At 44.7% G+C, this 11891-nt stretch overlaps 1 protein-coding gene across 5 annotated transcripts in view; it reads left to right on the top strand.

Annotated features, from left to right (window-relative positions):
• The first annotated feature begins 928 nt into the window (after window positions 1-928).
• Window positions 929-11891, top strand: part of LOC144531920 (heterogeneous nuclear ribonucleoprotein L-like) — a 17017-nt gene continuing 6054 nt past the window's right edge. Inside the window, exons 1-6 of one of the 5 annotated variants that reach the window (XM_078272338.1) lie at window positions 929-1162; window positions 7829-7947; window positions 9168-9405; window positions 9644-9729; window positions 10683-10779; window positions 11863-11891. The exon at window positions 11863-11891 is cut by the window's right edge and continues 44 nt beyond it. In XM_078272338.1, the coding sequence (XP_078128464.1) occupies window positions 1037-1162; window positions 7829-7947; window positions 9168-9405; window positions 9644-9729; window positions 10683-10779; window positions 11863-11891 (695 nt within the window). In that variant the 5' untranslated portion in view covers window positions 929-1036. The remainder of the gene's footprint in view (window positions 1163-7828; window positions 7948-9167; window positions 9406-9643; window positions 9730-10682; window positions 10780-11862) is intronic. The other 4 variants (XM_078272347.1, XM_078272329.1, XM_078272331.1 and 1 more) reach the window with 4 other exon arrangements.

Raw genomic sequence — 11891 nt, 5'->3', positions numbered from 1 at the left:
CGTGATGACGTCACCGCCCAGTTTCTCACTGCCTCCTACAAAAACATGATAAATAATAATAAATGCATTTAACAACCACCAGGTGGCGATAAAGGCTGGTGTAATTATGAGGGATAAAAAACAAACATAAACTCAAGAGCATTTTTTGCAAATTTTTAAAAAATTAACTTAATTAATATCCAGCTGAAAAAAATGTCAGAAACAATCTAATAGTTTTCATTTTGTTAGACTGTTTTTCACATCATCTGATAGTGTCTGAACAGAGAGATGGAGGAGGTGTGAGTCGACCCAAAACACGCTTACTTTAGGTTGCCATTATCATCAAAACCGAAAAGCAATGGACCTTTTTCACAGCAGACATTTTGACTTGTCATAGTAGGAAAAGCCCAGCTGAAACTGATAACATTAACGATGGCTCAGTTCCATCAAGTGTCCCAGTAAGCTATTTCAGTGAGTCAGCATGAACAATACCAGGACCTCTCCTAAGTGGAATACAGCCATCATTAATGGGTTTGAATACACATGTGCTTTTCCTACTATGACATGTCAACATGTCTGCTGTGGAAAAAGGTCTATGTCCCGTGGTGGTCTATAGGAAGGACTTCCCCTTTCTGTTTTGGTAATAATGAGGCTGAACATGAGCCAGCAGAGTGAGACATCTGTGTGTTTGTTTCTTCCTATCTTTGGAGAGAGAGAGGAAGAGAGACAGAGAGAGAGGAGGAGAGACAGAGAGAGAGGAGGAGAGACAGAGAGAGAGAGAGAGAGAGAGAGAGAGAGAGAGAGAGAGAGAGAGAGGGAGAGAGAGAGGAGGAGGGAGAGAGAGAGAGAGAGGAGGAGAGACAGAGAGAGAGAGAGGGGGAGAGAGAGAGAGAGAGAGAGGAGAGAGAGAGAGAGAGAGAGCGAGAGAGAGAGAGGGGGGAGGAGACAGAGAGAGAGAGAGCGAGAGAGAGAGGTTCAGTCCAAGCAGGTGTCACCATCATTTCCTGCTGCGTCTTTACAGAACATCTTCCTCCGTGAGTTGACCGACTCGTGTGTGATGGAGAGTGAAGCCAGAGGAGGATACCACCGGGCAGCCAAGCGGCTCCGGTCCGGGGTGGAGGCTGGGGGAGAGGAGCCCGAGGCCGGGGATGGGGCAGCAGGGAGCCGGGGGAGCGCAGAGAAGGTGGGGGAACAGTTTCTGTCAGTACTGCTGTAAAATCTGGTCAGAATGGAAATAACAATGTTTGTGTCATTAGAAAACTGCAATAGGCAAGTTAACACTAAATAACATTTACATAAATATGATGGGAAGAAGTAAAACATCCTCTGCACAACATAAGGGACATGCCAACGTTCTGGTTGTCAGCTGTCATTTGGCTGCGTTGTTGAATATTATAACAATCTTACTTGCGATAAATAAACAGATATTAAAGTGTTCTCAGTTCTGCTGCTTCCAGTATTCTGCTAAAATCCAACAAACTGCTTATTGGATTTAAACAAATGAAAGAAAATAATTTCTAACTTTCTCTTATTGAACAAATTGAACATTGAATTGAATATGAAAGGCAGCACTAAAAAACGAATGACAGTTACATTTTAAAGTGCAGTTTTCTGCTGAGATTGTACTTTCAGCTGTTACAAGTTGGCTCCTTCTTCTAACAAAAACAGAGGAAGCTCAAGAATATACTTAATGGCTTTAATTGGCCAAACTAAAAATTATGCAAACATGAAAATCAGTAATGTCATGAGTGTAAAAGTGAAAAAGTCAAAAGGTAATGTCTAAACAAAGAGCTGGTGTCTCTGGGGTGATGTGGATAAAGCCATCTTAAATCCCAGGAGCCAGGATGAACAGGTGTGCCACATCTACTGAGGACCCTGGCCTTAGCTCCTCCTACAGGCACTCTGGAAGACACACACACACACACACACACACACACACACACACAGACACACACCAAACCAACACAACAAACAACAACAGGGTCGTCACACAAACAACACAAGAAATCTCTCAGGGCCCTATTTTAATGATCTGAGGTCACGGCGTGAAGTGCCTGGTGCAGGTGTGTTTAGGGCGTGTCCAAATCCACTTTTGCTAGTTTGACGGTAGAAAAAGAGTCCGTGTGCCGGGGTCATGGTTCTAAAGGGTTGACCTTAGTGTCTTCATTAATCAGAGGTGTGTTTTGGGCGTAACATGCAATCAACCAATCAGAGATCATCTCCCATTCCCTTTAAAAGCCAGGCGCGTTTGGACCTTGGAGCATTGCTGTTATGATGGAGGATTTGCACCGTAATATTTGTATTTGTAATCTTCTGCATGTGTGTGTGCTACAAAGGTCCCCTGTGTGTGTGTGTGTGTGTGTGTGTGTGTGTGTGTGCTGCTCAAAGGCCCCTGTGTGTGTAACAAGCATAGTGTGCACGTGCTGTGCACGAGCCTAGGAGCATTTTACTAATGCTCAGTTAAAATAACAATGAAATGCTGCATTATTGACTTTAGACCAGGTTTTTGTTGGTCAATGGTGCCATCACTTCCCACTGCCTCAAGATAGCAATACGCCCAGAATGCACCTGAACACACCTCCCTGTAAGACCAGCACGCCCAGAATGCACCTGAACACACCTCCCTGTAAGACCAGCACGCCCAGAATGCACCTGAACACACCTCCCTGTAAGACCAGCACAGATGGGCGCAGGTGCATTTGCTATTTAAACGACGTGGGCGCTGGACAGGAAATTGACATCTGCGTCGGTCTTAAACTAGCAAAGACACTAGCTTCTGGCTTTGCGCTGCACCGGGTGCAAGATAGGACCCTGAGTTTCTTTCAGTATGTCGCAGCCTTTCACAATGTGTTTATTGCGCCACTTGATATTGCGATGATGATAAAATTACTACCCTAAACATTGCCCACCTATTATTGCAACCCGTTCTCACTAAAATACTGGCACTTGGTCAATGTCTCTCAGCGTCAGATACTGACACCTAAATCCCCCTTTAGCGTCTGTAGGGAGGGCAGAGGAGCAAATGGACCGTGGCGCTGTAAGATGACATAGTACTTAGAGAGACAACAGTAGAGAGTAATATGTAGAGAGGCGACAGTAGAGAGTAGTATGTAGAGAGACAACGGTGGAGAGTAGTATGTAGAGACAACAGTAGAGAGTAGTATGTAGAGAGACAACGGTAGAGAGTAGTATGTAGAGAGACAACGGTGGAGAGTAGTATGTAGAGAGACAACAGTAGAGAGTAGTATGTAGAGAGACAATGTAGTATGTAGAGAGACAACAGTAGAGAGTAGTATGTAGAGAGACAACAGTAGAGAGTAGTATGTAGAGAGACAATGTAGTATGTAGAGAGACAACAGTAGAGAGTAGTATGTAGAGAGACAATGTAGTATGTAGAGAGACAACAGTAGAGAGTAGTATGTAGAGAGACAACGGTAGAGAGTAGTATGTAGAGAGACAACAGTAGAGAGTAGTATGTAGAGAGACAACAGTAGAGAGTAGTATGTAGAGAGACAACGGTAGAGAGTAGTATGTAGAGAGACGACAGTAGAGAGTAGTATGTAGAGAGACAACGATAGAGAGTAGTATGTAGAGAGACGACAGTAGAGAGTAGTATGTAGAGAGACAACGGTAGAGAGTAGTATGTAGAGAGACGACAGTAGAGAGTAGTATGTAGAGAGACAACGGTAGAGAGTAGTATGTAGAGAGACGACAGTAGAGAGTTTATTGAAGTCTGATCAAACGCTCTGCAGACAAAGAGCATCATGGGAAACAGATATCCAAACAGAAATGTTTGTCTCATCAGCCCGAGACACCAAACTCACCGGTCTGAACAGCTTTACATTTGAATCATTTAAATCTCACAGCTTCCGTTTTTTTAATCTCATGGAGCTAAGTGCTCTCGAACGGGACGAGATTAAACATTTAATTAATCAAACTTTGAATTAAAGATGAGTTCATGTGTCACCAGTCATTTTCAGTGATATATTCAGAGCTGCAGCTCTCTGCAGACTTCAAAGCACCTTTGATCTCATGGTTTATGGTTATGAAAGAGAGGGAAGATCAAACAGAAATCACCAATCGAGGTATAAAACTGACCTGAGTCCCTCAGTCCGACTGATGCAGAAAGAGGAGAGTCGTAGGTACCCAGAGAACCCAATTTCATTCAAATATCTGGAGGTCAGAGGTCAAGGGACGCCTTTGAAAACGGCAATGGCAGTGTTATTTAGTTTCATACACTCTAAGGAATATCAGATATCTGAATATCCCAGAATGCATCTGTGGTGTAGTCAGACCTTCCTCCACAGCGATGTGCAGACAAAGATGGGAATAGTATGAGTTGAGCGACTTGTCTTTGAAACAACACGCAGTGTTAAACCTCGTTCAGACATCACACAGCTCTGTGTTTACAGGAGCTGCACAGGGACAGACACACACACACACACACACACACACACACACACACACACACACACACACACACACACACACACACACACACACACACACACACACACACACACACACACACACACACACACACACACACACACACACACACACACACACACACACACACACACACACAGAGACACACACACACACACACACAGACACACACACACAGACACACACACACACAGACACACACACACACACACACACACACACACAGAGACACACACACACACACACACACACACACACACACACACACACACACACACACACACACACACACAGAGACACACACACACACACAGAGAGACACACACACACACACACACACAGACACGCAAGGGTTTTTAAATGATGTATCATTCTGCCTCGTTAGCGGCGTTAGAAGCTCCTTAGCTCAGCTGATGTTTACAGTGAAGTGTCAGGGAGGAAGAGGAGGAAAAGAGCCAGCCTGATAGGGAGGAAGCAACATGTCAGTGAACGCTTAAACACACACACACACACACACAGGCACAGACACACACAAATGTGTGTGTGTGTGTGTGTGTGTGACTATGAAGACACACGCATTCACCAAAAAAGGCTGCGTAAGCTGCAGAGTAAGAGGTTTCAAAGGCAAGGCAGCTTCATTTGGACAGCACATTTCAGCAACAAGGCAAATTCTAAGTGCTTTACATAAAAGATACATTAAAGAGTAGTTAAAACCGTTAAAAATATAAAAACAGATCAAATCCAAGAATACACGTTACAGTGCAGTATAAGAAAAGTCTCCTGTAAAATAACAGAGTTGCGGCGGACCTGCAGTTTTCTGGCAGTTTGTTCCAGATATGTGGAGCGTAAAAACTGAACGCTGCTTCTTCTCCGTGCTTAGTTCTGACTCTGGGGACAGAAAGCAGACGTGTCCCGGACTACCTGACAAGTCTGGATGGTTCGTAATGTAACAGCCGGAGCATGCATACGTTCACACATTTCTAAGAAAATTAGGCCCACAACCCTATGTTCCCACATTTCCTTTTTCATAAATTTGTATCAGATTGTATCCCCCTAACCCTAACCCTAAAAAATGTTGTGGGAGGATAGGGCTTAATTTGAAGGGAAATGTGGGACCACGGGGCCTAATTTTAAGAAAAGTCGTAGAAATGTGGGACCACGGGGCCTAATTTTAAGAAAAGTCGTAGAAATGTGGGACCACGGGGCCTAATTTTAAGAAAAGTCGTAGAAATGTGGGACCACGGGGCCTAATTTTAAGAAAAGTCGTAGAAATGTGGGACCACGGGGCCTAATTTTAAGAAAAGTCGTAGAAATGTGGGACCACGGGGCCTAATTTTAAGAAAAAGTCAGTAGAAATGTGGGACCACGGGGCCTAATTTTAAGAAAAGTCGTAGAAATGTGGGACCACGGGGCCTAATTTTAAGAAAAGTCGTAGAAATGTGGGACCACGGGGTAGAAAAGTCGAAAATGTGACCACGGGCCTAATTTAAGAAAAGTCGTAGAAATGTGGGACCACGGGGCCTAATTTTAAGAAAAGTCGAGAAATGTGGGACACGGGGCTAATTTTAGAAAAGTGTGAAAATGTGGGACCACGGGGCCTAATTTTAAGAAAAGTCGTAGAAATGTGGGACCACGGGGCCTAATTTTAAGAAAAGTCGTAGAAATGTGGGACCACGGGGCCTAATTTTAAGAAAAGTCGTAGAAATGTGACCTGACCCCGTAGCAGCAGATCAGAAATAAACCGTTCAGTGCATTATAAACCAACAGAAGCATTTTGGAAATCAAAGATATATCTTGGATCATTTCCACGGTTGACTCATGAGTTTCGTCTGCAACACCTTCTCTTCCTCCTCGATGCCCCGCTGTCATGTTTCAAACACCCGCCTCCCGCCATGCCATTGCTATAGCAACCGAGTAACCCAGCGTGGGTCGTCCGAGCAGACCACAGCCTGTCATAACATCTCTGAGAAGCTGCAGTCTGTGGTTAACACTTCTCAGAAATAATCAACCACGCTTTGCTGTGATAGGCCGAGACACCCGACCGTAGATTGTAAATAATCCGTAACAGAGTCACCCATAGGCGTTCTGAACAACTCCTCCAAACCATACGACAATACCCTTTAATACGACCCACAGGAGCGTTTTCATCCAAACCACCATCTTTTTCCTAAGCTCAACGAGTCATCTTGGTGCCTAAACTTAACTGTCATCCACGTCAGGAAATATATATACATTTTATTTTATCCGAGGTGTAGTCGGAAGAGATGTTTTTAGCCTTCGGCGGAAGATGCATAGGCTTTCGGCCGTCCTGATGTCAATAGGGAGCTCATTCCACCACCAACGCCTCCACTTCATCCCCCCTTTAAATGCAGGAAACTGTGTGTTTGTGTGTCATTTAGTCAACCGGACTCTTTGAGCTGAGACAAACAGAAGTATAGGACTGATGCTGTGAGTCAGATCAGAGCATCCAAACAACCCCAACGAGGGCGCGTTTCCTGCCGCCATTTGGTGTAGAGCATCTGAAGCTGCTGCAGAAAGCAGGTCAGGCTGCAAAACCTGCAGCGCTGACTTCCTGACAGAGACGGGAAAAAAACATGTTTTTTATCACTTATCTCTGTCAAGATTTTCCGACTGTAACCGTCAACATTGTGTCTCAGCCACAGATCACGTCCCGTCTGCAGAGACACACGAGAATCAATAAAGCTTTATGTTATTCAAGATAGAAGCCGAACAAAGACACACATGCAGAAGTATTCTGATTCTTTACTGAGGTAACAAATACCTAAACACCATGTAGAAATACTGCATCGCAAGTAAAAGTCCTGCAAGTACACAAGTATTCTCAGTTTTAATGTTAAGTATCAGAAGTACAGAAAACACACAGCAGACAAAGATGGTCACAATAAAGGACTCTGTGAGATAAATTAAGGCCTCATGCACACTGGCTGCGTGGCATGAGTGTGGCGTGAGCGTGAGCGTGCCATGAGTGTGGCGTGCCATGAGCGTGGCGTGAGCGTGGCGGCTGCGTGGTGTTTTCTATGTCTTTGTACACCAGAAACGTGTCTGACGCGGTGCTGCTGCTGCTAGCCTTGTCTGTACACATGGATGTTTCCCATTGATAAAATGAAATAATAGCGTGTTCTCTTCTGTACCGGGTCACTACAGCGGCGTGGGGAGGGGCAGTTATAGACTATGAGGCGTGTGCAGACGCGTAACCCCGTTATTAAAAGAGTTATCTAGGTCTGAACTCTCAGAGAACTCTGAGTTGAGCCAGGGTACGGTGTTTACATTGCGTTTGAGCAACCAGGATATTGCCTTAACCTGAAAAGAATCTGTTTTTCCTACTGCGTTTAAATACTGTGTGTGTTGTCTCAGAGATTCAGTTGTCTTCTCTCTGCAGGACGACATGGAGGACAGTCACCACATCGCCCCGTCCTCCGTGGTCCACGTCCGGGGGCTCTGCGACTCCGTGGTGGAGGCCGATCTGGTGGAGGCGCTCGGCAAGTTCGGCAACATCTGGTAACATTATACCTTCAAAATACTCACTTCGTACCAGAGATGGGGACATAAGTTTGAGACTCGGGGTCCTATCTTGCACCCGGCGCAGCACAGTGCAAAGCCCAGCACAAGTTAGTTTAAGACCGACATAGTTGTCAGTTTCCCGTCCAGCGCCCACGTCGTTTAAATAGCAAATGCACCTGCGCCCATCTGTGGCCCATGGGCGTGCTGGTCTTACAGGGAGGTGTGTTCAGGTGCATTCTGGGCGTGCTGGTCTTACAGGGAGGTGTGTTCAGGTGCATTCTGGGCGTGCTGGTCTTACAGGGAGGTGTGTTCAGGTGCATTCTGGGCATGCTGGTCTTACAGGGAGGTGTGTTCAGGTGCATTATGGGCGTATTGCTATCTTGAGGCAGTGGGAAGTGATGGCACCATTGACCAACAAAAACCTGGTCTAAAGTCAATAATGCAGCATTTCATTGTTATTTTAACAGAGCATTAGTAAAATGCTCCTAGGCTCGTGCACAGCACGTGCACACTATGCTTGTTACACACACAGGGACGCACAGCAGCACACACACACACACACACACACACACACACACAGGGACACACAGCAGCACACACACATGCAGAAGATTACAAATACAAATATTACGGTGCAAATCCTCCATCATAACAGCAATGCTCCAAGGTCCAAACGCGCCTGGCTTTTAAAGGGAATGGGAGATGATCTCTGATTGGTTGATTGCATGTTACGCCCAAAACACACCTCTGATTAATGAAGACACTAAGGTCAACCCTTTAGAACCAGGCGCCCGGCACACGGACCCTTTTTTCTACCGTCAAACTAGCAAAAGTGGATTTGGACACGCCCTAAACACACCTGCACCAGGCACTTCACGCCGTGCGGTTAGATCGTTAAAATAGGGCCTACTACCTTCAAAATACTCACTTCATACCAGAGATGGGGACTCGAGTTTGAGACTCGGACTCTAGTCGCACTTAATGCTGACTTTACACCACACGACTTCTAGTGTCTGGTAGGAACAAGTCCCACACATGGTGACATCAGACTCGACTCAGATTCAAGACTAATCTTTATTTTTAGGAAACCTCTGACAAGCTGATCGTTATTATTCCCCTCCGTGCCTAAGCTAAAACATACCTATATAATAAGTAACGTATCTGCTGCACCCTTGCACAAATACAACCCCCCCAACGCCGCTCTGCTCTGTCCGCAGCTACGTGATGATGATGCCGTTCAAGCGCCAGGCTCTGGTGGAGTTCGACTGCGTGCAGAGCGCCGGGCACTGCGTGGCGCGGGGAACCCGCGAGGCCGTGTGCATCGCTGAGCGCCAGGCCTTCTTCAATTTCTCCACCAGCCAGAGGATCAGCAGACCCACCAACGCTGACGACCCCACTAGCGGGAACAAGGTCCTGCTGCTGTCCGTCCAGAACCCGCTGTACCCCATCACCACCGTGAGTCCTGCAGGGACCAGGGAGGCAATCATAACCCTAATACACCGATGCTTGTCTTTGTTGTATAACGAACGACATTGGTCCTACGAGCCAAACTGGCCCGTTATCAACAACCGATAATTATTATATTATTATTATGTTATTATATAACACAATTAGGTATTTTGCAAATAAAGAAAGACATTACCTTGGTGTCTCTCTCTCTCTCTCTCTCTCTCTCGCTCTCTCTCTCTCTCAGGATGTTCTGTACAACGTCTGTAACCCGGTCGTCAACGTCGTGCGCATCGTCATCTTCAAACGCAATGGCATCCAGGCCATGGTGGAATATCCTGACTGTGTTTAAATACTCTGTTAGAAGGGAAGGTATTGCATTCAAAATCATACTTAGTCAGCGTCCACTAAAAGTTGTTTGTTGCTGCTGACAGACTCAGATTATTATTCTAAGGGTCTGACAACATTATGAAAGGATCCCTACAGAGATAGACCTTTTAGTTAAAGAGGAAGATCCTTTTAGTTTAACATGAAACAGCCCCATGAACACACTTCATTCAAAGTGGACAGAAACTAAATAAAACTATTAAAAGCCATCTTGGTTCATCTTTCCACGGTTCCAACAATCACCACTCTGGTTTGGTTGAAATAAACCCTTAATTCACACATTTACATGTGGAGATATGCTGGCTCTATACACGCTAAAAGTCCTGATTATTTACATGGAGTCTGGTGGAGATATGCTGGCTCTATACACGCTAAAAGTCCTGATTATTTACATGGAGTCTGGTGGCGATATGCTGGCTCTATACACGCTAAAAGTCCTGATTATTTACATGGAGTCTGGTGGAGTTTAGTGATGGTGATTTCAGGGCGGTTTCATGTTAAACTAAAAGGAAAATCCATACGGGTAATTTTCTCTCACTTGTAGATTTATCCGAGGGCTGCAATAATCTGCCGATTATTTTCTAAATGTATCAATTGTTGAGGCTATAAAAACGTCAGACATCTGTGAAAAACGCCCCTGATGGTGAAGTCTTACAATAGTTATAATAAAAAAATAATCTAATACCCAAAGATCTTTGGAACCAGCTAATGTTAAACATTTTGCTTGAAAAATAACAAAAGTTGCTGAATCCTTTTCTGCTGCGAGACACAGAAGAGAATTAAAGCTAATTGGACTTGAGGGAAATGTATGGAGACCTGTTTAGGCACAGTGGAGGCTGTTGCTGTTGTTCCTCTCTGATTGGCTGGCTGCTGGAGTCATCCTTAACGAGCTCATTAACGTTTGGGTCCGTGGAGGATGCTCAGAAGGCCAAATTGGCTCTGAACGGAGCCGACATCTACTCCGGCTGCTGCACGCTGAAGATCGAATACGCTCGGGTAAACACACACACACACACACATACAAGTAATGTTTAGATCCTGTTTGAATTGAGCCACGAATTACACACAGTTTTGGGCAAGTTACTTCTAAAATGCAATAAATTATAGATTACTAGTTACTGTCATTTGAGAGTAATTAGTTACATTACAATTGTAATGTAGATAAGGGGTAGATGCTCAGTCTAGGTGCTAGTTATAGGTTTATCACTAAGTTCACGCAGGTGTGTCGGCCAGAACACCACTTAAGGCCAAATATCTCATGAATAAATAAATGAAGAGCTGAGAGATGTTCTTTTTCCGTTTATTTCTTCCTGGTTCCTTTGTGTACGTTTGAGTGTGAGTGTGGTTTCTAGAAAAGAGAGGAACAAAATACAAATGAATAAAGGAAATATATGTATACACTCATTCCTTCTTGCGCACTAAGAGACATTACCGAACATAAAATAAACAATAGTCAGCATATGGCTATATATCTCTTAAACTCCAATAATGTAAGCAGAGAAAAGGGATTCAAACACTTATTATATGGGATTCTCATAGATTTTCTACCATCCGTTAAGTTACTGCTAACGTAGACAGCACTTCCTGTTGTCTATGATACACTTAAAAGCCTCCAACTAACACCGGGAAAGAGACGTCACTGGTCTCCGTCCAGAGACAAGTGACCTGGTGGTCCATTCTTATATACTGTCTATATGGGGAACATAAGCTAGGTAGGTGATGTACTGTATATTGTGAGAGACGAGAGATGTAGTTCACCGAGCAGTTTCACACTAAACTAAGTGGTACTACGACAAACACACAACAAACTGACACTTTCTTTACTCGCTAAATCATCTTTTAAACTGTCAAACATCATGTGTGTAATTCATGGCTCAGTTCAAACAGGATCTAAACATTACTTGTCTCTCCCCCGTTCACTACCGGACAGATGTTTTCCGAAATAAAGTCCCATGGGGTCCAGCGGAAAGGGAGGGACTTCACCTCTCTTTACACACACTCAGTCTTATGCCCACGCACACGCACACACGTACGCACACACACCCACCCAGAGGTGCTGTGCTCTGTCGCCCCCTGCAGCCCAACAGACTGAACGTCCTCCGCAATGA

Source organism: Sander vitreus, chromosome 2, assembly GCF_031162955.1.
Source record: "Sander vitreus isolate 19-12246 chromosome 2, sanVit1, whole genome shotgun sequence".
NCBI classification, from domain to species: Eukaryota; Metazoa; Chordata; class Actinopteri; order Perciformes; family Percidae; genus Sander; species Sander vitreus.
Note: the sequence above shows the minus strand (reverse complement) of the source record. Positions and strands in the feature narration are given on the sequence as shown.